This window comes from Eumetopias jubatus, unplaced genomic scaffold (assembly GCF_037043125.1).
Source record: "Eumetopias jubatus isolate StellerSeaLion01/CBP00866 unplaced genomic scaffold, mEumJub1_p1.0 scaffold_8, whole genome shotgun sequence".
Lineage (NCBI taxonomy): Eukaryota > Metazoa > Chordata > Mammalia > Carnivora > Otariidae > Eumetopias > Eumetopias jubatus.
The window spans coordinates 135,371,282-135,397,774 of NW_028274814.1; the positions used below are offsets into that span (position 1 = coordinate 135,371,282).

Consider the following 26,493-nt stretch of genomic DNA (forward strand, 5'->3'; position numbering starts at 1 on the left):
CAGAATCTGGTTTGGACCAGTGGTAAATTCTGGCTGCGAACCAGATGTAGACCTGCTTTGTTAAACTGGTGTCTGCTCAGCGCGGGCCTTCACCATCCCACAGCAGCGGGGAGATTATGCTCCTTGCTAAGTGTGAAACTTATGGTGAAGCATTGTGTTTTTCAGAAGTTCTTCTGAGACATTTGCTTTCCTGACAGTGCTGTGAGGTAGATGCTTGACTTTTATTCCCATTTTGCAGCTGAGACAGAGATAAAATGAATTGCCCAAGGTTTCCCATGCTGGTGGAGTCAGGAGTTGAATTTGTTCCTTCTAACGTGGGTTCCCATACTCTTTCCTACCCTGTGCGAATGAGGTGGGAGGTGTCCTTGACTCAGGAAGCCCTGTCTAGGAGCCCCTGCTCTGGTCAGAAGTTATTTTTTTAAAATTTTAATATAATTTTAAAAATTTGTTCAAATCAGTTCAGTATGAATGAGTATTCACTATATTCACAACACAGTGTTAGACTCTTTGGGGTATTACAGTGTTAGACTCTTTGGGGTATTGGAGATGAGTGAAACAGTCCTGACTTTCGGGGAGCTGACCCCCTAACAACCAGATCTAATACAAAGCGAAATGCAACAGGGGCCATAACAGAGGGACAAACTCCCAAGTTTTTTGAGCACTAAGGAAGGGAATTAGCAATATCTTCACAGGGACTTTGGCATTTGAGCCAAGATGTGAAGGATGAGTGAATAGAACTTTAAAAAGAAGTGTCAGGGTGTTCATTTTTGACAGAATGGGGACCAGAGTTGGGAATAATTGGGCATGTTATGGGAACATGGGATTCAGTGTGACCAGAGTACAGTACAGGACTGAGGTTCTCAAACTGCCAAGTGTCTAAAAACCCGCAGGTCTGGAATGGCATCCAGGAGGGGCACCTACGGAGTGGAGACGTGGGATCAGAGGTTTCTTGTGGAGGTACCTTGGAAGCTGAGGTCTTACAGCTGAAGGGGCAGGAGAGAGGAGTCATTTTCTAGGCTTGAGGGAACAGCCCTTTTGAAAGGCACTTGATGTGTGGGATTTGCAGGCTATAATCCTGGTAACTGTTGTTACCTTTCTCAAACGTGTTTTGATCTGGTGCCTCCCTCCGCTGCTTCCATGTGCTTCTGCATTAGTCAGGAGTCTTGGCAGTAAGCAGCGGAAACTGCCTCTGGCTAGCCTGAACAAAAGAGTTTATTGCAAGGACAGTGGCACACAGACTGACCAGAAAAGCTGCAGAGCCAAACTTGGCAAATGGGCCAGAACCAAGGGAGGCTCAGCAGCAGAGCTCAGCTAAGGATAGCCCAGGGGCAACTGGGTGAGGACCCCACTGCCTTCCTGGGTCACTTCCGCAAGAGCCACGCTCCTGGTTGGGGGTCTGCATGAATCTGGGCTGACAGACAGGAAACCTTACCTCCCACTGAGACCATCCAGTGGGGGTTCTCCACAAGGAATATCGGTGTCAGTGGGAGGCTCGGTCAGATGTTGGACAAACAACAAAAGTGGCAAATGTCCACTACATTTTCTGTGCCTCTCCTTGCCTCCGAAATAAGAGCCAAATGCTTAGGGTGCCATTAAGGCCTTTCACAACTTAATTATAAGCAGCTCCATCTCTCCACTCTGTTCCATGCTCTCTCCATTTCAGCTGCTTGCAGGGCATTTCCTGGTGCTGTGGTTTTGTTTAGCCTGTTTCCTTTGCCTGCAATAACCTTCCTTCTCTCTGACTCCTAAAACTCTTCATCCACTGCCATCCAGCATGGATCAGTCCTGTCTCCACTCCCTTGACGGCCCTTTCTTTGGGAGGCACTTGGCTATTCTTGCCCTTATCACAGTGGGTGGGAGTTGCTTGGCTTTCTCTGTCTCCCCTGTGAGATGGGGAGGGGGAGGGGAACCAATCCTTTGGAGTCCTGGAGCACTAGGCTGGGTTCCCCTGCTAGGTGCTCAGCATCCTCCAGCTCCCAACACCATAACACACAGTATATGCAGGTGCTGGGTGGGTGTTTGTAGCACTACTTAAAAACTTTCTTTGTAAGTATTTGTTTTGTCCTTAGTCTTAGGGAGGTTTGAGGGTGGTAGAGTGGAAGGATGGGATGGTGGGTTGTTGGGGTCTTTCACCTTTGCCTGGCTGGTTTTAGGACTGAACAAGGTTGAGATCCCCTGCTGTGGAGACTCTGCCCCCAGTAGAGTCAGGAGGGTGGTTCAGCTTGCACCTGATTTTGTTGACACTTGGTTACCCGGCACTGTGAAGTGTGATGCCCTTGTCTTCCAGAACAGGACCGTGCAGGATCGGTTTCTGGGAGTCCCTCACTCTGCATCTTGCTCACCTTTCAGTCTCTTTCCAGGAGAGTGAAAGCAGTACGGTGCAGGGCGGAGCAGGTGAAGAGCCAGAAATACGGGAAGACCAGAGATGACAGTCCTTCCCTTTTTTAGTGGGGGATGTTGGCTCTCATTCGTGAGTAAGGCACTTAACGAGCATCTGCCTGGTGCCAGGGTCTGTTTGGTGACGTCCATTCAATAATAGAACCAATGCATCTATCTGTACGGTGTGGCGGTTGAGAGCTTGACCTCAAATTCCAGCTCCACCACCTACCTGCTGACTGGGCGACCTTGTACAAGTTACTTAACCTCTCTGTGCCTCATTTTCCTTGTCTGTGAAGTGGAGGTGATAATGGTGTCTACTTCAAAGTGTTATGGAGATTAAATGAGGAAATCTATGCAAAGTGCTTAACACAATCGCTGACAAATAGTAAGAGCTTAGTAACTGTTAACAGTTCTATACTATTTTTATTATTGTTACTACTCATTGGCTCAGATTTTTTCCTCGTAGTTGTTGTTCAAAGTCTCTTCTTAACCTCTTTCTCAGAGCAGGCATTTCAGCGTAATAAGTGGAATAAGAGGAACAGCCTTTCAAAAGTGGGGTGCCAACTATCTGATGCCCCTAATTTGGTGTTAGGTAAGGATTGGCTGGGACCCAGGGTGGGGCTTTTGCACGGGTGGTGCCGTGTTTGGTTACTGACTGCAGCATTCTGAGCCCGGCCCATGAGGCAGGGCATCCGCCAGGAGGGACTTCCGGAGAGGAAGCCCCACAGAGTGGTTGTTGGGGCGACTCCTGGGGCAGGGTGCTTGCGAAAAGAGCACAGGCTTGGGAAGAAGAAGGGGAGACTGCTGCTCGCTTAGCCGCCTGCCTACGACTGTGTGCAGGTCACCCCCGCTTTGGACTTGGACTTGTTTCCTCCTGTGTAACCACCACCACTTTTCAAGAACTTTTGTGTCGGCGTGTCGGCAGTGTCCTGCGTGCTTTACACGTACTAGCTCTTTTTTCAAAGAGTACTTGAAACAGCTACCTCACAGGGTGATTTGAAGATTATATACCACAGTATGTGTGAATGTGCCAGCAAGGTGTTAAAAGCAAAAACAACTGGGTGGCAGTGCTAATGAGGTGCTTTTCCAGTAAAAAAAAAAAAAAATCATGTTTAAACTTTGCGTATAAATATATACTTACACAGAAACAGATAAATAGCAGTAAAAATCAACAACAACAAAAGCTTTTTAAGCAACATACACTACGGGTTCTTCCCGCGTTGTGTACCTCTTTTTATCCTAACACTTGGCACCTGGCCGAGGCAGATGTTTGTAACAGGGTTTTGCCATCAGAACATGTACCTCTTGAAGGCATTTAATTTTGTGTCTGGCACATAGCAAACTCAGTTAATGTTTGTTGAATGCATATCTTAATGGGTGTCTTTATTGATTTGTATTTTTCAAAAGAGAGAGAGGCTTCTAGAAAGAGCATCTTATCAAGGTTGCAAGAGTCTCGTTTGGAGAATAAATGGAATCATTTGAATAGGAAGATGTGCTCACAAAATACAAATAGCCAGGCAAAAATATCTCTCCTCTCTTCCCCCAGTGAATCAGTTACATGCATGCTTACCCTGAGATTAATCTTCCATTAGCATTGAACTTAATATTGGAAGTAATGAGATGGATTACATAAGCAACCCCCTCCACACACACACCCCTAAATTCTCCTTACTTTATTGTCACTCCAGATCTCTCTTGCATCTGTCTCCCAATTTGTGATGAGCATAAATTAAAATCCAAGAAATGTTTGTTTTCTAGGGGAAAATAGTATGCATAGAGGAGAGATTCAGATAAACCTAAATCTGATCTCAATTCAAATCTTGGTTCAGCCATTTGTATCTTATGAGGGGGACTCAGGCAAGTAATTTAATTTCTTTGAATCTTATTTTCTTCGTTTATTAAGCAAAAGAATAATACTGGGCTTGGGGTTTACATAAAGTACTAAGTATCAGTGATAGCTATTATTATGTTGTCCACCTAGAATCAACATGAAATTAATTTTAGTCATAACCACCTCTGTACTTTTAAATGAAATATAAATGTGATCTCTAATTAGAAAATAAGTTTATTAGCTTCATCACTGTGTTATTTTTGCTTTTAAACATCAATAGTGTGGGGCGCCTGGGTGGCACAGTCAGTTAAGCGTCCGACTCTCGGTTTCAGCTCAGGTCATGATCTCAGGGTCATGAGGTCGAGCCCCACGTCAGGTTCTGTGCTCAAGATGGAGTCTGCTTAAGTTTCTCTCTCTCTCTGCCCCTCCGCTTGTGCTGTCTCTCTTTCTCAAATAAATAAATCTTAAAAAAAAAAAATCAATAGTGTGACCACTAGCTTTTAATCAAGGATTAAATTAGAATCTAACCTGGACATGATGCCCTTTCATATTTGTTATGTTAAGAAAAAAACCACTGAAAGAATCAAATACTTTTAATGTTCTGGATGTATTCATATATATGGACATGAATATATATAAAATGTATATATATGTGTGTATATTTGTATACACTTACACGTGTGTGTGTGTGTGTGTGTGTGTGTGTGTGTGTGTGTGTGTATGTGATATATATACATATATCAGAGTTCGGATTGTTTCCATATCTACAAGAAACTGAGTCTCAGGGAGATTTCTTTTCCAAAGGCAGCATGGCACTTGCATTGCTAGATTCATGGCCTGGCATTGCTAATCTGATAGCCAGGTTTTCTTCAGCCAGTTCTCTTTGAATTTATACTTGGGAATCCCCTTTCTGTTTGGCCTTCTAGTTAGTTCTTGGCTTAGCTTTTTGACATCCTGCTTTTCTCCCTTATTACGATTCTTTGCCACACTTCCTTCACATAGTCCTTGGAGGTGGCCTCTTTCCCAGTGTGGGCCATTTTCTAGAACCTCGTATATAACTGGAACTTTTCTTGTATCAATTTTCAGATTCTTTTCATCAGTTGGTGAAATTATCCAGGTTTTTGTTTCAGCTATTCTGATATTATCCTCTCAAGTCAGAATTCAGTCTTAAGTTTGTGCTCAGAATGATACTTAATGCATTCATGATGTCATGGGGTTCTGGGGAGGCCAGTGGCCCCACCGTACAAACCAGCATGAGCAAGAGGTGCCCCTTCCTAGAGCACTGTTGGATGACTTACTATGGCGTTTTCTTCTTTGATAAGGAGAGAGACCAAGTTCATCAGCATGAGCTATAGAACCTGACACGATTTGACCCTGACTACCTTCCCAGCCTGCTGCCCTACCAGTTGCCCATTCTCTTCAGCAGTGCTAGCTCTCTGCCTCCGAGCCTTGGCTCGTGAGATTTTCTGGGCCGAGAATTCATTTTGGGTGCCCATCGGCCTTCAGTCCAGCTCCCTCAGGAAGCTCTTCCACCTGCACCTTCCCTGTGTCCTCCTTGCTGCTGTGATTATGTCACTTTTCACTAACTCACTGAGGTCAAGGAGGATTTTTTTTTTATCATCTCTCTAGGCCGGCACACAGTGGGTGCTCAACACGTTTAAATCCTTTTGCATTTATATACCCACTTCACCAAAAGTAGAAGCTTTACAGAAATTGCAGATTTGTCCAGATTTTCCAGGATAACCTGGATTTCAAAAATATCTTGTCCCATTGTGAGGTGATATGTCCCTTCCAGTTTTGGTTCAGAAAGCATAATTGCCATTTTTACAGATTGCATGAAAGTTGCTTTGGGAAGCATTTCAGTGAATTGATGCCAGTTTTTTAAACTGCCAGAATGATTAGTGCTTGGAGAGGTCCAGGGGAGTAGAAGATTTTGTCCATGCACTTTGTGAAGCATAAAATATTTTTTTTAAAAGCCTTTAAAAATATAACTTATATGTATAGTGTGACAAAATAAAAATTTTTAAGTGTTAAAAACCTACTCTTACACTAATATATCATCAGCACATATCAGAGATTTATTAATATTATTAATGAGAAAACCATCAAGATGACAAAGCTGGATCAAAGGAGAGTATAAGAAACTGGTATTTATGTAGTTTTAAAAAAGGATGCAGGGGGCGCCTGGGTGGCTCAGTTGTTAGGCGTCTGCCTTCAGCTCGGGTCGTGATCCTAGGGTCCTGGGATCGAGCCCCATGTCGGGCTCCCTGCTCCACGGGAGGCCTGCTTCTCCCTCTCCTGCTCCCCCTGCTTGTGTTCCCTCTCTCTCTGTGTCTCTCTCTGTCAAATAAATAAATAAAATCTTTAAAAAAATAAAATAAATAAAAAAGGATGCAGGAGTAAGATTGCAAATTTAGATGCAAAACTGGCTAATGTCCTACAGGGCAATAAAAATAAAGCCTTCGAGTTTATCTTTTTTTAAATCATTTGCAGCTTATCAATTTTCTATAAGTGAACATCTAACTTTACAGAATGTGGGCCTAATCTGTGGTAAACAGAAAGTCAAACAAATTTATGTTTCCACAGAGCATCAGATGACCTTTATGTGGTCATGGTAGACATGACTACCTCTAGTACAACTCTAAAAGGACACTTTTTTTTTTTACCTTATTTTCAAGTTCCAGATAATTTCCTTTTTTTTTTTTAAGAGAGTGTGTGCAAGCGGGGGTTGCGCGGGTGGCAGAGGGAGAGAGAATCAGAAACAGGCTCCACGCCTAGTGCAGAGCCGGGGCTCAATCTCACCACCCTGAGACCTGAGCTGAAATCAAGAGGCAGATGCTTAACCGACTGAGCCATCTCTTAACAAATAAATCACAGTTGGGTTCAAGAGCTCAAAGACAGCTGGATCTGAGATAGAGAAGAGTCCGGGTTGAGAGTAATTTTAAGTGTTTTTTGGGTTTTTTTGAAGATTTTATTTATTTATTTGACAGAGAGAGACACAGCGAGAGAGGGAACACAAGCAGGGGGAGTGGGAGAGGGAGAAGCAGGCTTCCCGCCGAGCAGGGAGCCCGATGCGGGGCTCGATCCCAGGACCCTGGGGTCATGACCTGAGCCGAAGGCAGACACTTAAAGACTGAGTCACCCAGGCGCCCCAATTTTAAGTGGTTTTGAAATGGAATTGTGAAATTGGGACAGGAAGAGGGTGGTAAAGAGCAGAAAGGGTGAGGTGTGGCCGTCACCGAGAGGGCTCCCCTCCCTATCCACACCAGAGGCATGTGCAGAAAAAGGTGCTGGTATTTTCCCCAGGTGGATGATGAGCTGAGGTGAGTGGGAAGTGAAATCCCTTGGAGTAGGAGGGAGCAATCAGTAGGAAGCTTTGAAGCTTGTGTTTAAAAGATTTGATTTGATTTAAAAGACTGTTGGACCAACAAGATACTCAAAGAAGACAATTGTCAGTAGGTAGGAGGTTGCAGTTGCAATCAAGGCAGAGTATGGAAGTTAAGCAAGGAGAACTCTGGTACCATGAAAGGAGACCTGCCAGAAGTTCATAGTAAACTTCTGGCAGAGGAAAGAAACAGAAAGAGCAATTGAAGGTGGTGCTGAAGATCATTCTCCTGGTTGAAAGAGAGCTGCTCTGGGGCCCTGTGTTGGACAGAGAAGTCAGTACTGGCCCTCCCAGCTGGGACTCTCTGAGGCTGACCCCAGCCGGGCAGCTAGGGAGGGAGGGCCAAACAGAGCAGACCAGAAGACCATTTGAGAATGACTTTTGCTTCCCTTTGTGCTTGCTTTTTCTCTTAATTTTCAACTGTTTTATTTCATTATGTAATATTTGATATATGCAGTGATACATTTGTATGTGTTATGTAACACAAGCGTTTGAGAACCCCCACCTCCCTGCCCAGTTTTCCTTTGTGGTTTCTTTGCCAGTAAAAAGAGTTTACTCATCCATCGCCTAAAATATAGGGTGCCTGAGTCACTAGTTTGCCATCCTGTGTCATTCAGCCCTCCTCCAGACTCCCTGTCCCCCAAGAAGGTGACCCAGAATTCCCTTGAAGTACGTGATGCTGTCCCTGTGCTATGAGCTTCTTAGCAAATGTGCCCCCTGGTGTTTGGAGTGATTTTAGGCACCAATTTGCCTGTTATAATTGTCCCTGTGTTCCTTACATTCTTTGCATTTCAGCTTCTGAACTGCTCTTCTGGGTGACCTGAATGGAGGTAATAATGTTTCAGGCCCTGAGAAAGCAGTGGTGATTACAGATAGCAAAATGGTGGAGAAAGGAAAAGTTACCTCACTATTGACCCTCAGGTTTGATACTAGTCTACGTTTGATTTTCTTTTCTTAATTTTTAGAAAAAAACATCCTAGGAGGGAAGATAGGATCATAAGCTTGAATGAAGGATACTTGTTTCTTAAGAGGCGTACTTGGGAATTAACTCTTTTGTGTTTACCTCCCTCTCGCTCACTGGTTGTGGGTCCATCTGATTCCCAGCGGCCTACAAACATCACATACCACACTTATTCTGTGTTCTTATGTTGTTTGGGCAGATCTAATGTGCAAGATTAAATGAACAACACTAAATGAAGAAAGTTTAGGTGAATATCCTTATAATCTTGGGGATGAGGGACATTTTCAGTGTTAACACAAAAACCATGTAATTTCATTACACAGTATTAGCACTTGTATATAGTCCTTTCTGCTGTAATGCAACATGCCCGTCCCTAAAAATCACTGCACTGAGCAAAATCATGTAATGCAAACCGTAGGGCTTATGGGGCAAATGGGATTTGGGTCGCAACACTCGAAATCTTCAGAGGTGGCAAAAAGAAAATAAAAAGACTAAAAGTTAAGAACCTAATAAAACAGCTCAGTTTTACAGATATTCAGTGGGTAAGAAATACAGAAATACCACAACAAATAGGACCCCTTACCTTAAAAAAGACCTGAGGTTTGCTTGTGGAAGTGGGCAGTAGAAGTTATAGCTTCTGAGTTTCTGTGAGGTGATGGATGGAGGGCAGTCTGTAGTCCGATAGAAAGTTCTGATCCAGATGTGGATGGTTATGGTTCATAACACATGCACTGACCTGACGAAGCTGCTGGATGTTTGAGGTATGCAACTGTGTGCTCATTTTGTGTGGCTCATTTCACTTGGGTATGTTTTTGCATTTCCTAGTGTTTCTCTCATGCATAAGTAAACACAAAATTCATGATATGCCCAGAGTGTTCCCTAATAAAGCCAAATGCATTGGAACAGATTCAAATTTTCAAAACAAGAGTCCAAGCAAAACTGTCAAAAAGAGCTGTCACGAATAACGTGCACTAGGCTCCTACTGAGTGCCAGGCACTGTGCTTTAGATTCCATGCAGACTGTCTCTCAGCATCCCCATGAGGTAGGTGTAATTTCATCCCCATTTTATAGATGAGAAGTAAAACTTACCCCAAGGTATAAGGCTAGGGCGTGATAACTTAATCACTATGCCATTCTTTTTTCTCAACAAATTTGTTTTTTTAAAGATTTTATTTATTTATTTGAGAGAGAGAGCACATAGGAGCAGGGGGGAAGGGGGGCAGGGAAAGAGAGAGGAACAGGAGAGGGAGGAGCAGATTCCCCACTGAGCAGGGAGCCTGATGGGGGGCGGGGGCATGGCTCCATCCCAGGACCCTGAGATCATGACTTGAGCCTGAAGGCAGACACTTAACTGACTGAGCCACCCAGGTGCCCCTCTTTTTTCTCAACAAAGTAAAAGAAAAATAAAGTGGATCGTATATCAACCGTACTTCAATTAAAAAAAAAAAGTGCGGCAGATATTTGCACATATATAAGGAGGAAATACCCGTAGTATATGAAATTTTTTCAAATCAGTAAAAAGAGACAAATAGCCCAATAGAAAAATGCACTAAGGTCAAGAGCAATTTACAGAGGAAGAAATACAAATGGCCAATAAAATTGGCAGGGAGACATCCGACCTCATTTAGCGCTCACTCGTGCAAGCCCACACAGTTTGATGTCATTCTTTCCCCACTGTCTGAATGACAGAAACAGATGTGGGGAAATGCTGGTAGAAGCATAGATTGTTATAGCCTCCCCAAAGCACACATACCTGTCCTTTGACCCAGCCATCAGTTTCTAGAAGTTTATCCCAAATCAGATCAGTGGGAAAAGATTTTTGTTAAGAGTTGTTCACGCTGGGGCGCCTGGGTGGCGCAGTCGGTTAAGCGTCCGACTCTTGCTTCCGGCTCGGGTCATGACCTCAGGGCTGTGCGATCGAGCCTCCACGTCGGGCTCTGCGCTGAGCCGAGAGCCCACTTGAGATTCTCCTTCCCTCCCCCTTCGCCCCTCCCACTAGTGCTCTCTCTCCTAAATAAAGAAATCTAAAAAAAAAAAAAAGAGTTGTTCATGCTAAAAAATTGAACACAGCCGCTTGTCACCACTAAGTGGTTAAATTCTAGGGTGTCAGTAACAATATGCTATGATACAGTACTGTGGGACTCTCAAAGGTTGCTGTCGTATCCACAATGGTTGACACTTGACTACTTCTCACGTGTTGCTAAATGAAGGGAGCAGGGTACAAAATAGCGTCTTCAGTACGATCCCACTTCAGTGACTGTTGTCACAGACACACACGTGTGCTCGTGTGTGCAAGCAAGCCTTGCTCTCAGGAAGGACACATCAAAACATCGACAGTAGCTGTCTCAGGAGGGTGGAATTGCTGGATTTCTTTTTCTCATTTAACTTTTTTCTAAATTTTTTCTATAGTGAGTGTGACTTTTTTGATTTTGAAAAAGTTATTTTAAAACATTATCTTACACAAAGTGATAATAAATACAAAATATAAGAAGAATAGATGACCTCTGTAAAATCGTTCTCTTAGCACCTACCTGGGCTAGGTAGCAAAGGCCTGCTGAAGAATTGTTGGCTCACTGACTGTGCGGTTTGGAGACCGTGTGTTACCTCAGCTGGGGCTTTCGGCTCTGTATTCCTGACCAAAATTAATCTGCCCAGATTTTGGGTCACCTTACTCTCAGGCAGATGCTGCTGGCTGGGCCAGGCAAAGTGCTTGATGTTACCTCCAGGTTGCAAGCTCCATGAAGTGCTCGTGAACTTGGGGTCTGGAGGAGGCTCTGGACTGGTTGCAATGCACAGGTGACAGTCACAGCCTCTGATTTTGACTATGAGCTTTTAAAGAGACCAAAACCCAGGTGTAGTTTCTTGGGGCCCAGCTTACTTTCTTAAGCAAACTTATCCCTTCCTTTAAGAAGCAGCTAAAAAATGGGACTGTGGCCTGTTTGGGGAAGGTAACCGCCAGGAGCACCCCTGCCAGCTAAGCTAGGGTTTGTAGGCCTAGGGGTGGCCCGCCCAGCTCCCAGGAGGCCTAGGTCGGGCCTTCCGCTCTAGGGACCACACAGCTCATCGTGCAGGATCTGGAACTTCATTTTCAAAGCCCCATAAAACCTGTGCCTTCTTCCAGGCCTCTCTTTTCTGGGTTTCATGGCTCTCGGCGGAAATGAGAGCTGGTGTAATTGTGACCCTCCAGTGATTGGAGCAGGGAACATGAGACATTAGGATGCTCCCACAGGGTGCCGCATGGAGAAAAACTGCACCCGGGGTGGGCTTTCGGTGCCTTGGTTCTCCAGGCCTCGTTCCGGCTGGTGGGGCCTTCCCTTCTCTGTCACTGCAGACCAGATGGGGTCCCGGGAAGACCCCGCGTGCCTTGCTGGAGCTGGGGCTCAAAGAGCCTCTTCCCATTACTTCTTCCTTCAAATGCTTGGTCTTAAGGGCCCCCTCTGCGCCACTCAGCCCAGGGCCTGTCCACCTGGCTGCAGATAACACCACTGGAGCTTGTCACGTGTGGGTTGAAAGGATTTATTTTTTTTTAATTTAAGCCTTTGCATCCCATCTGCTTACACACTCTTAACCTGCTTTGTGAACAAGCTTTGTGACCTCTGCAGGTTACTTCGCTGTGCCAGCCCATGTCTTTCTCCACAGAAGGTTTTGGAGAACACTCAAACCAGATGAGATAAGTGGAGCCAAGTGCCCAGGCGCTAGGTGCTCTGGAATTACCACTAACAGGGACCTTTATAAGGGTCTGCCTCTCACCAAACACTCTGCACAAATTGTTTTATCCATCCTCACAACAAAGAAGCCAAGTATTTTTTTTTTTAAAGATTTTATTTATTTATTTGAGAGAGAGAGCACATGAGAGGGGGGAGGGTCAGAGGGAGAAGCAGAGTCCCCGCTGAGCCAGGAGCCCGATGTGGGACTCGATCCCGGGACTCCAGGATCATGACCTGAGCCGAAGGCAGTCACTTAACCAACTGAGCCACCCAGGCGCCCCAGAAGCCAAGTATTCTTAAGGCAGCCTTTTGTGGTGTGGAAACCAGGCTGTAGAGAGGTTGCTTGCCCACGTTCACACAGCTGGGTAGGCAGTGTCTTGAGACCCAGCTAGTACCGAAGCCTGTGCCCATCTACCAGGCCTCTGGCCTCTGTTCCCTTATGCGCTCCTTAGCGTTCCATGGATTAAAACAGTCAGTCAGGGAGTGATGTTCTTTTGGCTCACAAAGCGGGCCTCTGTGTTGATTCCCCAGAGTAAGAATTTTATGGGAATTCTGGAAAGCTCAACAGATTGTTAGCTTTCTCTTAAAGCTTTTCCTTAAAACTTTTTATAAATCTTGTGTTGTACTTGGACTGTGTCAGCAATAAAGTGTGTTTTGTTTGAATTTTGTGCTGAGTTTAAGGACATTTCTTAATCATGTACAAGGAATTGGAATTGGTTGGTACCAGTTACAGTATCTGTGGCATTGTGCCCATTTCTCCTTCCCACACACAGCCGGCTGAGTGTCGAGGGGACACAGCAGAGTGTTGAGGTGTTGGTAAATGATACCACTACAGTTAGTGTAATCTTTGATCTTACGAGATGCTGTTTTGCCAGTAGGTTGAACTGATGGAACACTGGAAGTACTGAACTGCTAAGCTTCAGTCGCCCTGTATGGTTACCCTAGAAACCCCCAGTAGCTTTCTGCTTGCCTAACATAAGACTCTTCATAGCCCAGACCCATTACTGGCATGTGTGTATGTGCGTGCACGCGTGTGTGCACCCGCGTGCGCGCACGCGCACACACACACACGTCTGTTAGAGACCTAGGAGGCGGGGAGGTACTTGCGGGTAGAGGTTTGGGGAATGAAAAGAGGTGGTGTTTTTTGTTTTTGGTTTGTTTTTGGTTTGGGGTATTTTGGTGGCTAAATCAGAGCATCGTGTGGCTTTGAATGTTTGGAGAGAAGGGTGTACTGTTCAGGAACAAGCAGTAGCTTCTTGGGAATGTATTGGAGAGGAAAGGGGAGGGAATGGAAGCAACATGAAGAACTGTAGGTCTGAAAATAGCTGCGACAAAGCTGAGGCCCCAGACTTCTAAATGGGGACCAGCCCTGTGGGGAGGCAGGAGTTATAAGAGATGAGTTTTAGTTGTGGAATAAGTTGGGTTTTGGTAAATTTCAGGGAGGATGAACTTGGGGAAGAAGCCCTGGAGGCAGGCTTGAGGCCCTTTGGGCTGGGAACTTAGGGGTCCCAGGTACTTGGAACATAATCTAGAAGGGGGCCGTGGTCTCCAGGTGGACACATCCCCCTGGTCCCACAGACTCCTTGCCCAAAGGGGCCCAGCCCTCTAGAGCACGGAGTCCAGGGCTGGGGTTGCTCTGGCCCAGCCTTCTGGCAGTGAGTGTACTGTGGTGCAGAGGAAGAACGTGAAGCTGGGTGTTCTAATCCTCACTGTGCCCTGATGAGCTGCAGGACCTTGGCCAAGTTATTTCCCTGTTCTGGACTTCGATTATGATCTTTCCATCCACTCCATCCCTAAAGTTCCATGACTCGGAGGCCATCAACTTCATCATCCCTGATTGTTCCTGAGGGTACCAGCAGTGCCCGGGGCTATGTCCTTTTCGGAGAGAAGGCCCAGGGCCTGCCTGTGGTGAGGAGGGAAGGCTGCCTGGAGTGAGAGCGGATTAGGGTCTGGCACAACTTCGAAGCCAGACCCTCCTGACTCCCGCACTCCTGCTCTGTCCTGGGGAGCGGTGCTGAAACTGGAGGTGGCCTCATACCTGAGGCTACTGAGCTCAGAAGCCTTAGGACAGAGACTTCCCACTTTCCACCCCAGGGTCCCCAATTGTAAAATGAGACCAGCAGTAATCCCCAAAAGCAATACTCACCTAGCACAGAGGTGGCTCCTGTTTGGCCTGATATAATCAGGAAAGTCGGTAGAAAGGGCCTGGAGGTGGGGTGGGGAGAGAGAACATCAAAGACGCGAAGTTCTCTCCCCCTGTCCCTTGGTTGGCCGTCTGAGCCCAGGTGGTTCTCCTCCCCATTTCTGCTATGGTCATGGGAAAGCCTTTTGATTTGCATGCCTCCGTTTCTTAAGCAAATTTGAAAGTTAATGTATATTTTGGATGGCAATAAAATTACTCCTTTTTGTGTATTCACAGAGATGCTGCAGTTTGTCAGCAATCAAGTTGGAGAGTTCCCGGACTTGTTCCCAGAGCAGCTGTGTAGCTCCTTCCCCGGCGGGGGTGGGGGCAGCAGCGGCGGCAGCGGCAGCAATGGGGGAGGCGGAGCCGGGGACCCCTCGATGCAGCAGCGGTCCTTCAGCCAGGTCCCTTTACCTGCCTTCTCTCCCTCGGCCGCCTCCCCCCAGACTCCAGCCCTGCAGGTCAAGGTTCCCCCCAGCACGGTGCCCACCCCGCCACGGGCCACTCCTGTTCTTCAGCCCCGCCCCCAGCCCCAGCCCCAGGCCCAGCTGCAGCAGCAGACGGTGATGATCACCCCGACGTTCAGCACCGCTCCACAGACGAGGATCATCCAGCAGCCTCTGATATACCAGAATGCAGCTACCAGCTTTCAAGGTGATTCAGAAGTCAGATAGGATAGTGATTGGTTGGTTCAAAAGGTTCTGTGCCAGTTTGCAGACACTTCTGAGGTAGGCGGTTCTGCCCTCTTTGGGGATGACAGAGTCTTAGGAGTTTGGGGGTCACGGGCAGCAAGGACGGTAGTACAGGAACAGCTTACACTCTGCCTCCTCAGATACCCTAGTATCTGTTGTGCCTGCTTCAAGGGTACTTGGTCAAAGAATCGAATAAGCAGAGTAGACACAGGGCTGTGCTGGTAACTAGGGTGCGAGGTTTGAGTAAAATGGGTCCAGAAACTTAACCCGAACACCAGCCAGATCCTGGCACCTATAGGTTGAGAGCCATTCGTTCAGCAAACATCTCCTGAGCAGCCACTACAGAGACTGTGACCTAGAGCAGGAGCTCAGCTCCGTACAGCAGGCCTTGCAGTAAGCCCTCAGTGTGTGGTGAGTGAGTGAGCGACTTTCCGTGTTGTTACACGCCCTGCTTGTGCGGCCGGGAGCCTCTCAAGTTCAAAGGGTCTGACAGTTCTTCAGTGGGTTTCTGAGGGTTTAGGGGCTGCGGAGAGGCAGTAAAGCAGAAAGCTGAGACAGTCATCCCAAAGTGCATCTCTGTTCCTTCCACGAGAGGAAATGAAGCCCGGTGGAATAGCTGGTTCCTTGTGTCTCTGAATTCCCTTGCTGGGTGCAGTCACTTGCCGATTGGCTCCCCTCACTTCCACCCCAGCACCCAGAGTAATAAAATAATCTGTTCTCATTCCCTCAGAAATTGATGCAGCCCTCATGGAATGTTCTTGTTATCTAGACCAGCCTGTAAATGGCTGTGCACATCTTCTTCAGCAGCAGGTGGGGAGTCGGGATTGTCCTGAGGCACCCCATCCTCGGTTGTTACTGCAGCTACAGTGACAGAATGCATTCCTAATCCATGTGACTTTTCCCTCCTCTTCTCCCAAGTCCTTCAGCCTCAAGTCCAAAGCCTAGTGACATCCTCCCAGGTGCAGCCAGTCACCATCCAGCAGCAGGTGCAGACGGTGCAGGCCCAGCGGGTGCTGACGCAGACGGCCAATGGCACGCTGCAGACCCTCGCCCCGGCCACGGTGCAGACAGTCGCTGCCCCTCAGGTGCAGCAGGTCCCGGTAGGTGGCTGCTGAGGAGCTGGGGAGGCACTGGTGGGGGCTGGGGGCTGGCCTTTGATTGAAGCTATGGTCTACGTACTAGAAGGACCAGCAGCGTGTAAAGGAGCAGCGTTTGAGGTGCCTGGGCCTGGCGAGACACCCATGAGCTGGGTGTGGAGACCTGGCTGAGATGGTCTCTGTGGATGTACACGGGCCCTCGTGCAGACTCAGTCAGTGTAGGTGGATTATTCGATTTATACATAGAATGGGCATAAAACTGGAGATATGCCAAAATGTTTTTAAGTCACGTATTATAGTGGACTGTAGTTTCTCACTAACAAGGTCATTTATGTTTGGAAAAAAAAAATCCAGGTGTTTCCTTTCTGTTTCGCAGCCATGTTCCTGGCTTTCCTGAGTTTTATCCAAAATCAGACCTCCTTCCTGTCCCCTGTCCCCCCACTCTGCCCCTGCCAGGCCCTGGCATCGCTCTTCTCAAAGCCTTCCCACCTTAAAACGCAAGACCCTTTAACTATACTCTTTCTCTGTCTCAACCCCATCATCAAGTTGTGTTCTCGGTTTTAGGAAAATGTTATTTTTTCATTCTTTCCTGGAGGAAGTCTGTGTAGTAAGAAGCTAAGGCAAAATAGGAAAATAATACTGCCTTCTTTTTTCCTTTTTTTCATTCTCCATCCAGGTCCTGGTGCAGCCTCAGATCATCAAGACAGATTCCCTTGTTTTGACCACACTAAAGACAGATGGCAGCCCTGTCATGGCCGCAGTCCAGAACCCAGCCCTCACCGCCCTCACCACCCCCATCCAGACAGCTGCCCTTCAAGTACCAGTAAGAGCCGCCTTGCTCCCTGCCCTTCTCCCTCCACCCCCTCCTGTCTTGGAGGTGTTAGGCCCCGGAGATGTTAAAATCTCTACAGAGTGGGTAGGTGTAGAACTTCTATGGAATGTGTCAGATTGCAAATATCACCCCCATTTAGGGTTTGTTTTTTTTTTCCCCTTGAGAAGTACCATCCGTGCATGTTATGTGGGAGTACTGAGCACTCTGAGGGAGGAGAGAGGAGTAGCAGAGGATCCCCCGGTTCCTAGGCAGCAGCTCCACACAGGGCTGTCTGTCTCTAGGTCCTGCTGATGGAGGTTTGGCTTCTGAAGGACTCTAGGCCCACCAGGTAGGGAGGGGCTGCAAGGTGAGGGACATGGAAGGCCCCATACTTGGGCTGCAGGGTCACAGCCGCTTCAGCATCTTACGGCAAGAGAGTCTGATAGAGTAAAAGGTGATCAGAATTTGAAAGTAAGCTTTATTCATAAGAGCCAAGAACTGGGAAATAACCCACATGTCCAAAAAGAACTGTTGATATATACAACTGCTGAACCTCAAAAATAGTATGTTGAGCAAAAGATGCCTATCACAAAAGAGTTAATGCTGAGGATGCCATTTATATGAAGTTCAAGAAGAGGCAAAACTAAGCTGTGGTGATAGAGGTCAGAGCAGTGATCACAAGATGGGGAAGGGGCAGGCAGAACTGGGAAGAGGCACAAGAGAACTTTCTAAGGGGATAGAAATGGTCTGTATCTTCGTCTGGGTTATCTTGGTTACAGACATGATATCCATATGTAAAAATGCATCAAGCTGTACATTTAAAATGTGTGTTTTTTATTATGTGAGAATTATTTCTTAATGGTTAATGAAGTTCATTGGCCATTTATTGAAGAAAATAAAACTAAAATTAGTAAAAATAGAAGCAGAGGGAAGCAGAGTTGAGCAGAAAAGGGGGAGCCTCTACAGTTGGTCTGTTTATCTAATAGAATGGCTCTATCCGTTCTGCCCTTGTGCTTTTTGATGGCCAAATTATATAAGGAAATGCAGCAAGTGACTTCACTGTCACGTGAGAGGAAAAGATATATCCTGCACCAGGAGAAAGCTCTCCTTGGGGCCAGAAGGATATGGTACATTGTATGCGAGCTCAGAGGTAGCTAATGGTTTGCCAGCAAAGCAGAAATCCTATGACTTGTTTCAGGTACCCTTAGATCAAAGGTTAAAACCTATTTACCCACGTTAATCCCATTGTGGTGTGATTTGTTGACAGTGGTTCTGAAGGGGAACTCAGATACCGTGGCTCCTGAGGCCTCGTGGGGCCTGACTTGATTCAGCCACGAAGGGTGTCAGACCCAGCAATGCCATACGGCCAGGGCCAGCGGGTTTGTGTTCTGGGATTGCTTGACTCAGACTAACCACGGGGTAATTCTGCCCTATGTCTCTGCCTGTTCTAGACTCTGGTGGGCAGCAATGGGACCATTTTGACCACAATGCCTGTGATGATGGGGCAAGAGAAAGTGCCCATTAAGCAGGTACCTGGGGGAGTGAAGCAGCTGGAGCCCCCCAAAGAAGGAGAAAGGCGGACGACACATAACATCATTGAGAAGCGCTATCGCTCCTCTATCAATGACAAAATCATTGAATTGAAGGACCTGGTCATGGGGACAGATGCCAAGGTGGGTGCCCAGCAACGTGGTATTTCACGTGCCACCATCTCCCTGCTACCTGTCTTTGCGGTAGGAATTTAGGAAAACCCAGGTCCAAGTGAGTGAACATAAGGATGGTTAGAGGTGCTTTCTTATTTAAAGCATCTTGGGTTGTTTTGTTTTGTTTTCAAGATTATAAAATATTAACCAACATTAGGCAACTAGTGGAGGTTGGTAATGCAGCATCCTGCCTGGACCTTTGACTCTGCTCTGCGGTGATCACGGATCCCAGCAGTATAGGCAAAGGGTTGTGTCCTGCTCACTGGCGGCCGGGTGCAGGATGGTGTGTACCTTGGAGTCAGCTGGTGGTGTTGCTGACATATATTTAATTGTGTTCATGGGTGGTTAGCAATATTTTTACCTTTTAGGGAAGAGAGAAAATAGAGATTGGGTCTTTAACCAACAGCAAATAGGGGGAATAGATAGTTCATTATTTCGGGTATTTCAGTGAATGTGTCTTCTGTCACATAGATTTTTTTTTTTAACCTGTTACCTGTTTTATCTTCATCATCTCTATTTTGAAAGAAAATTTTATTTTCCTTGTAGCCTATAGACCTGAAATGTGCTGATAGAACTTTCCTTAAGATGGTAATCTAACAATGCTCTGGATTTTTGTCGTTTGCTTTCTGTAAAGTTTGTTTTGGTTCTAGGATTATTATAAGAAAGCGGAGTACTAGCTAATATTTATCGAGTGTGACTATGCACCAGACTGGGGGAGAGGGTAGCTACTCTCTCTGTGTATTATTTCATTTTGTCCTCACTGCAACCCTGTGATTCACATATCATCATTATCCCCATTTTAAGGACGAGGAAAGTGAGGTTCAGAGATTTTGAGTAACATGTTCTGGGTAGCACAGCTAACCAGTGGGCGAGCCAGCATCTCAGCCCGGAGCCATGCTTTCACCCCACAGGCTCTGGGCCTCAGCCCTCTCACTGTGTGGCCTGCAGTGATGCCACTGTGTTTTCACCTGTCTTCCTTCCCAGATGCACAAGTCTGGCGTCCTGAGGAAGGCCATCGACTACATCAAATACTTGCAGCAGGTCAATCATAAACTACGTCAGGAGAACATGGTGCTGAAGCTGGCAAATCAGAAAAACAGTGAGTGTGCTCATTGAAAGAAGGGTTATCAGACCTTGTGGTTGTAGAAGTCCTATGCTGGGCGCTGGGGAGGGCCCACTGATGTGTACAAGGTGCCTTCATGGGTGAAACAGGAGCAAGGACCGTGGGCCTCTCCCCCAGCCCAGCCCTGGCCCAGGCACCCAGGTGGGGGCTCTGGAGAAACAGACCATTTGCCAGATGCGGTTTTCTTTGCAGAGCTCCTGAAGGGCATCGACCTGGGGAGCCTGGTGGACAATGATGTGGAGCTGAAGATCGATGACTTTAATCAGAATGTCCTTCTGATGTCCCCTCCGGCCTCCGACTCAGGCTCCCAGGCTGGCTTCTCCCCCTACTCCATCGACTCGGAGCCAGGAAGCCCTTTGCTGGATGATGCAAAGGTATGAGCTTTTGAAATCCTTGACCCCTGGAATCTGTCCCATCTCTCCTAACTTAACTGTGGAGAAGCTGCCGATAGGGGGCCCGGCCAGGCATTGAGAGGACCAGGGATGGAGGAGAGGTCCTACTGCATCCTCCACAAAATCCACTTAACTGGTTCAGTGTAATCCAATTTAACTGGTCCTTGCTGAAAGAGCCCATCTGAGAGGAATCCGGGCGGAATCCAGAACGGGAACACACAGCAGCTGTCATGCGGGTGCTAGGAGTTGCCAGAGGCGCCTCATTACATCCCTCACTCATAATGGGCCTTGTTTAGTCGGTTTAGGACAAGGCTGCCTCTGGGTCCTCTTCTGGAAATGATTGCAATTTGCAGTCTGACAAATAACATTCCAACCAAGGGCCTTTAATCATCAAAGAAAGCCACTGGCAATTGTGGTTTAATGGAATTAGCCAAAAGAGGCTTGAGCCTAATGATCTAGCCCTGGGAATCCGTGGAGGCTACTGGCAATTTCTGACTTCGAAAGCACAAACTTCCCTTCTAGCCTAAGTTTTTGATCAAACTTTGTGGTGTCATGTACTTAATTTTACTGACGAAGCTCTATTTTTGAAATACTTTATAAATGTGATTCTGTTTGGTAACAGAAGGCCATATGATATATACATTGAATTAGCTAGGCATCTGTCATCCTAGGAAATTTTCAGATGGCTTTAAAATATTGAAAAGGAGGGCGCCTGGGTGACTCAGTCAAGTGTCTGCCTTCAGTTCAGGTCATGATCTCGGAGTCCTGGGATTGAGCCCCACATTGGGCTCCCTGCTCCACAGGGAGTCTGCTTCTCTCTCTCTGCCCCTCCCCACTGCTCATTCTCTCTCTTCTCTCTCTCAAATAAATAAAATCTTTAAAAAAGAAAATATTGAAAAGGAGTGCTGTAGTATGTGTGCAGTGGGAGTCGGGAGATCTGATTCCAGCCTTCCTCCCTGCCTCTCTGTGGGCGGCACCCTGGGCAGGCGGGGCTTCTGCCCCCAGTCCTCCCTCTGTAAGACAGGGGGGGGAAACAAGCAGTGTTAACAGGCAAACTCCTGTAAATAGATTCATATTGAAGTTGTATGGTCTTTTTTTTTTTTTTTTTAAGATTTTATTTATTTGAGCGAGAGCTCAGGCGGGGAAGGTGGAGAGAGGGGGGCAGAGGGAGAGGAAGAAGCAGACTCCCCGTTGAGCAGGGAGCCCGATGCAGGGCTCCATCCCAGGACCCCGAGATCATGACCTGAGCTAAAGGCAGAAGCTTAACCAACTGAGCCACCCAGGCGCCCCAGTTGTATGGTCTGTAATCAGTTCTACTGATGCTTAATTTACATGAGATAAAACAGCTATTTTCCAGTAGCATAAAGTACTAGCGTACAGTATGAGGAGTTTTAACAAGTGTATACACTCGTGTAACTATCACTGTAATCAAGGTACAGAACATTTCCATCACCCACAAAGCTCCTTCATATACCGTGGCAGGTAATTCACGTATCCCTCTCCAGCCTCAGACAACTACTGATCTGCTTTCTGTCACTTTAGATTAGATTAGCGTGCCTGTTGTGGAATTATACAGAATCATGGAGAATGTTCTCTTGTGTGCTCTATTTTGTAAGCAGGACTCACCTACCTTTGGTCTTCAGAACATGTTCTTGTCCCAGGTGTCAAGAGGACGCGTATGCTAGTGTTTGAGAAGCAGCTGGAGAGCTGTGGGCTTCTTACTTGCCTCCTGGCTCTCTTCCTGTCTGACTTCGTAGTCTTGAATTTAAATCTCACAATCTGACTCCAATACATATAAAAGTAAAATGCCGTAGAAACAAAACCCACGCAGTATTCATTCTAACCTCTTGGCCCTGTTTTGAAGGTCAAGGATGAGCCGGACTCTCCTCCCGTAGCACTGGGCATGGTGGACCGCTCTCGAATTCTGCTGTGTGTCCTCACCTTCCTCTGCCTCTCCTTTAACCCCCTGACTGCCCTGCTGCAGTGGGGAGGGGCCCACAGCTCTGACCAGCACCCATACTCGGGCTCCGGCCGCAGCATCCTGTCACTTGAGTCAGGTAGGTAGAGGGCCCGTCGAACCACCCAAGCATGGGTGGCCTGCCATGGTAGGAGACAGGCCCTATGTGTGCACACTGCTCGGCTTGTCCACCGGGTCCCAGAGGGCTTTTGTACCAGGCCTGCTAGGAACGGGCATAAGTCACATTTTGGAAGTAACAGGGCAAGCCCAAGTTCAGTCAGTAAGAACAAAAGAAATCAGGAACCCACACTACTACCATTATCAGGGTTGGGGATTTGGGGAGGGAAGGTATACCTATTTGAAGGAGGATGTGATATTTTTGCCCGAGTTGTGAAACTAATGGTCTCACCCTACCTTGACTAATAAAGATTTGTATTATCTTTGTTATTTGGCTATGGCACCTAGCTCCATAGTGACAAGGACTACAGGGTTCCTATTTAGGCTACAGAACCGTCCCAAATTTGCCTATAGTGTAGATTAAGGTTATGTCTTATTCCTATCAAAAGCATTTAGACATTGTTATTAAATGAAGCAATCTTGTTATCGATGCTTCTTCTGAAAATGAGGTAGAAGGCTTCTAACCTGTCAGATGCTGGGGGTCAGTCAAGTGGCTTGCAGTCCCCTAGGGCTGCTCCCGGAGGCCGTTCCTCATGGGCTCAGCTGAGACTTCCCTCTTTAGGTTCTGGGGGCTGGTTTGACTGGATGATGCCAACGCTCCTCTTATGGCTGGTCAATGGTGTGATTGTCCTGAGCGTCTTTGTGAAGCTGCTGGTCCACGGGGAGCCGGTGATCCGGCCACATTCACGCTCCTCAGTCACCTTCTGGAGACATCGGAAGCAGGCAGACCTGGACCTTGCCAGGGTAAGTTCTGCAGCCGATAACTCAGTGACTTCTATTGAATACCCCAGTGTATAAAATCCTGTGGTAGGTGCTTGTGAGCAGCAAGAGCTGGAAGGGACCCTGCCTGACGGTCACAGGGCAGCAGAGGAGAGGACACCTATGTGTAAATGATTCCATGGACACAAGATAATCTGTAGTCTGTGTTATGACAGAGGAAGAGTAAAGTGCTACGGGAGTTGGGGCAGAAGGGACACGCTCTGGTCGAGGGAATCTGGGGTTTGAGCCAGACAGTCAGGGGCAGGAAGGACCTTCCATGTGGAGAAGTCGTGAATAGATGGGGTATTTGGGGACCAGCTGGTAGACAGGTACGTCTGGAGTGTAAGATACATCTGGGACAGATGAGGGCTAAAGCTGGTAATATATCTCGGCCCCAAATTGGAGAGGTCTTTGACTAGTAACTGATTTGGGGCTTTTTTCCCAGTTTTCTGGAGAACCGGGAAGGTTTTTGAACAGGAAAATTAGCTGAAAGTTTATGGGAAGGATTCTGGGGCAACTCACAGCATTGAAGGAAGAGTTCAAGGTCACATCTCAGAGGAACAAGAGCCGCAACAGTCCTCAGCTGCACTAAACCATGGGTCGACTCCCCTCCTGCGGGCTGCAGTGCCCACCGGAGAGAATCTGATTGAGCAGCCTGGAGCTGTCAGCCATGCCGAGGGCTGTGGCTCATGGAATATAGATGTGGTTGTTGGGTCCCTAGCCCTTGAAGCAGGACCATTCCCAGAAAAAAAGCATTCCAAGATGTATATCCTAGAGGCAGGTTCAGGTCTGTGTTTCATGATTGTCATTTTGGCAGCTGCAGGAAGGATGGATTAGGAGGGGGCACAGAAGCAAGTTAGGGACACCTGGAATAGACCAGATGAGAGCTGGCAGGAACCTGGAATTCAAAGGAAAGACCGATTCAGGAAATATTTGAGACACAAAGTGGAATGGAAGTGATGTGACGTTGACTCCAGGGTGGGCGAGGCTGGAGCTGTGGTGGCCTCTGCCCGAGCCGTGTTGCTCGGAAGTACAGCGAGAGGGCCCTGGGGGTGAGAAGGGGCCAGGAGGCAGGGCTGAGGTGCATCGGGACCAGAGTGTGTTGGAAGCTGCGCGTCAGCCGGGAGAGGGGTGCTCCCCTTGTACCGATCCACTTCCTGTAATGATGCCGGAAGGAAACACAGCTGTGCCCGCTGCAGGACAGAAGGGAGAGGACAGATTCCTTCTGTTTGCCAGCAGTGAGAGAAAGAGATCTCAGTACAGGGCCATAGACTCTCCATTAGACCCTCTCAGGCTGGGAAAGAGTAGTTTATCGAGATCCTTGGTTATAGTAGTTTAGCCAGGTGTTTGTCTAAAACAGTGGTTCTCAGACTTTAGCAGGCAACAGAATCACCTGGAAGGTCCCAACCCCCAATTCAGCAGGTAGGGGGAGGGTGGGGCTAGCACATCAATAATTTGCATTTCTAACAAGATCCCAGGGGCTGATGCTGCTGGTCTCCGGGAACCACACTTTGAGAACCCAAAAGCCTAAAAGATCACATGAGCCTAAAAGATCATCATTTAAATACATTTTATCATCTTACGTGTAAAACTACTATGGGAAATCGTGAATAGTATTTGCTCAAAGGTAGACCACAGTACAATCCCAATTTAGTAAAAAGGCGAGGAGAAAATACATGAAAATGTCAGCAATCATTCTTTCTGGGGGGTAAGGTTACAGGTGATTTCTTTTTACTTTTTCGTTGCTTTCTGAATTTTCCCAGACTCTTCAATGAGCATGTACTACTCTGATAATCTAGGGAGTGAAGGGAAAGTAAAAGTTTTTGTTAAAATAAAAAGGGGCGCCAGAGTGGCGCAGTCGGTTGGGTGTCTGAATCTTGTTTCGGCTCAGGTCGTGGTCTCAGGGTCGTGAGACGGACCCTGCATCAAGCCCTGCCTCTCCGCCTTCAGCAGAGTCTGCTTAAGACTCTCACTCCTTCTGCCCCATCCCCCTCTCTAAAATGAATAAGTAAATCATTAAAAAATTTAAAAACAAAGCAAAACAAAAAGGCCACAGCAAGGCCAGTGAATATTACACCTCTTGCTGCTTTCTAGGGGGATTTTGCGGCTGCTGCGGCCAACCTCCAAACCTGCCTGTCGGTGTTGGGCCGGGCCCTGCCCACCTCCCGCCTGGACCTAGCCTGCAGCCTCTCCTGGAACGTGATTCGCTACAGCCTGCAGAAGCTGCGCCTGGTGCGTTGGCTGCTCAAGAAGGTCTTCCAGCGCCGGCGGGCCACCCCGGCCACCCCGGCCACCACGGCGGGCTTTGAGGACGAAGCAAAGGCCAGCGCCCGGGACGCGGCCCTGGCCTATCACAGGCTGCACCAGCTGCACATCACAGGTGAGGGGTGGCCCCCACTGCCTGGCCAGCCTCCAGGTGCCCTGTGCCATCTCTCCACCCTGGCTTGGTTTTTGCCAGCTCGCTGCCCCGATTGAAGCCCTTTTCACACTGCTCTCCTAGAATGGTTGGACCCACATCCATGGCTGTAAACGTGGCTCATTACCATAGCTCATCAGTTTAAAGTGCACACGTTTTCACATTAACCTCTATACGCTTGTGCTGTGTCCTTTACACAGTGGATGGTGTGGTTGAGTTGGCACTGTTTTTTCCTTAGTGGTACTTAATAGTAAACTTAAAATTGATGTCGTATCAGATTCGGTGAAATAGCACTTATTTCATTCAACAAACTACCGCCCTAATAACAGGCAGGCCGGTCAGCAAGTGAATTATGATTTTGTGTGGTAGAGGTAGCAGAAGGATTGGGCTTCAGTTGCAGGGCAGGGTGTACTGGTGAGGAGGGTTTCCAGGAGAGGCTTTCTGGGAAGTCTTGGCTTTGCCTGACAGGATGGGTAGAGTTGGCCAGCCGCGTGCAGGGGGGTGTGCCTTCTAGGCAGTGGGATGTTCCCAGGGAGGAGCCCCACCTGGGATGACTCTTGGGAAGATTTCAGTAGTCCTAGAGCCAACCGGGGGGCGGAGGGGGCGTTGACAGGAGCCAGGCGGTGAGGGGCCTTCGGACAGTGCCGACACCATCAGACTCTGAAGTGAGCAGATTCGCTGTGTTGGCAGGTAGAAGGTGGATAGGGAGAGGATTAAGGCTGGCGTCAGGGAGTCCAGATAGGAGCAAACGTAGCTGAAGACAAGAGGGGGCAGGAGAACAGGTGGAGAGAGAGCAGAAGCTGGGATTGACGGGACTTAGGGGCCCCTGGGTCGTGAGGGTCAGGAAAGGAGCGGTGAGGATGGTTCCCCGGTTTCTTGCTTGAGGGCTTGGGGGAATGGTGTTGCTGCCAACAGAGGTGA

At 47.6% G+C, this 26,493-nt stretch overlaps 1 protein-coding gene across 3 annotated transcripts in view; it reads left to right on the forward strand.

Moving 5' to 3' along the window:
• SREBF2 (sterol regulatory element binding transcription factor 2) overlaps positions 1–26,493 on the forward strand; it is a 66,148-nt gene that overhangs the window by 18,000 nt on the left and 21,655 nt on the right. Inside the window, exons 1-10 of one of the 3 annotated variants that reach the window (XM_028115450.2) lie at positions 7,463–7,533; positions 14,683–15,099; positions 16,056–16,237; positions 16,911–17,057; positions 18,497–18,718; positions 19,733–19,847; positions 20,064–20,245; positions 22,128–22,320; positions 22,960–23,141; positions 25,251–25,536. In XM_028115450.2, the coding sequence (XP_027971251.1) occupies positions 14,685–15,099; positions 16,056–16,237; positions 16,911–17,057; positions 18,497–18,718; positions 19,733–19,847; positions 20,064–20,245; positions 22,128–22,320; positions 22,960–23,141; positions 25,251–25,536 (1,924 nt within the window). In that variant the 5' untranslated portion in view covers positions 7,463–7,533; positions 14,683–14,684. Of the gene's footprint in view, positions 1–7,462; positions 7,534–14,682; positions 15,100–15,127; positions 15,948–16,055; positions 16,238–16,910; positions 17,058–18,496; positions 18,719–19,732; positions 19,848–20,063; positions 20,246–22,127; positions 22,321–22,959; positions 23,142–25,250; positions 25,537–26,493 lie in introns of those variants that run through there. The other 2 variants (XM_028115449.2, XM_028115452.2) reach the window with 2 other exon arrangements.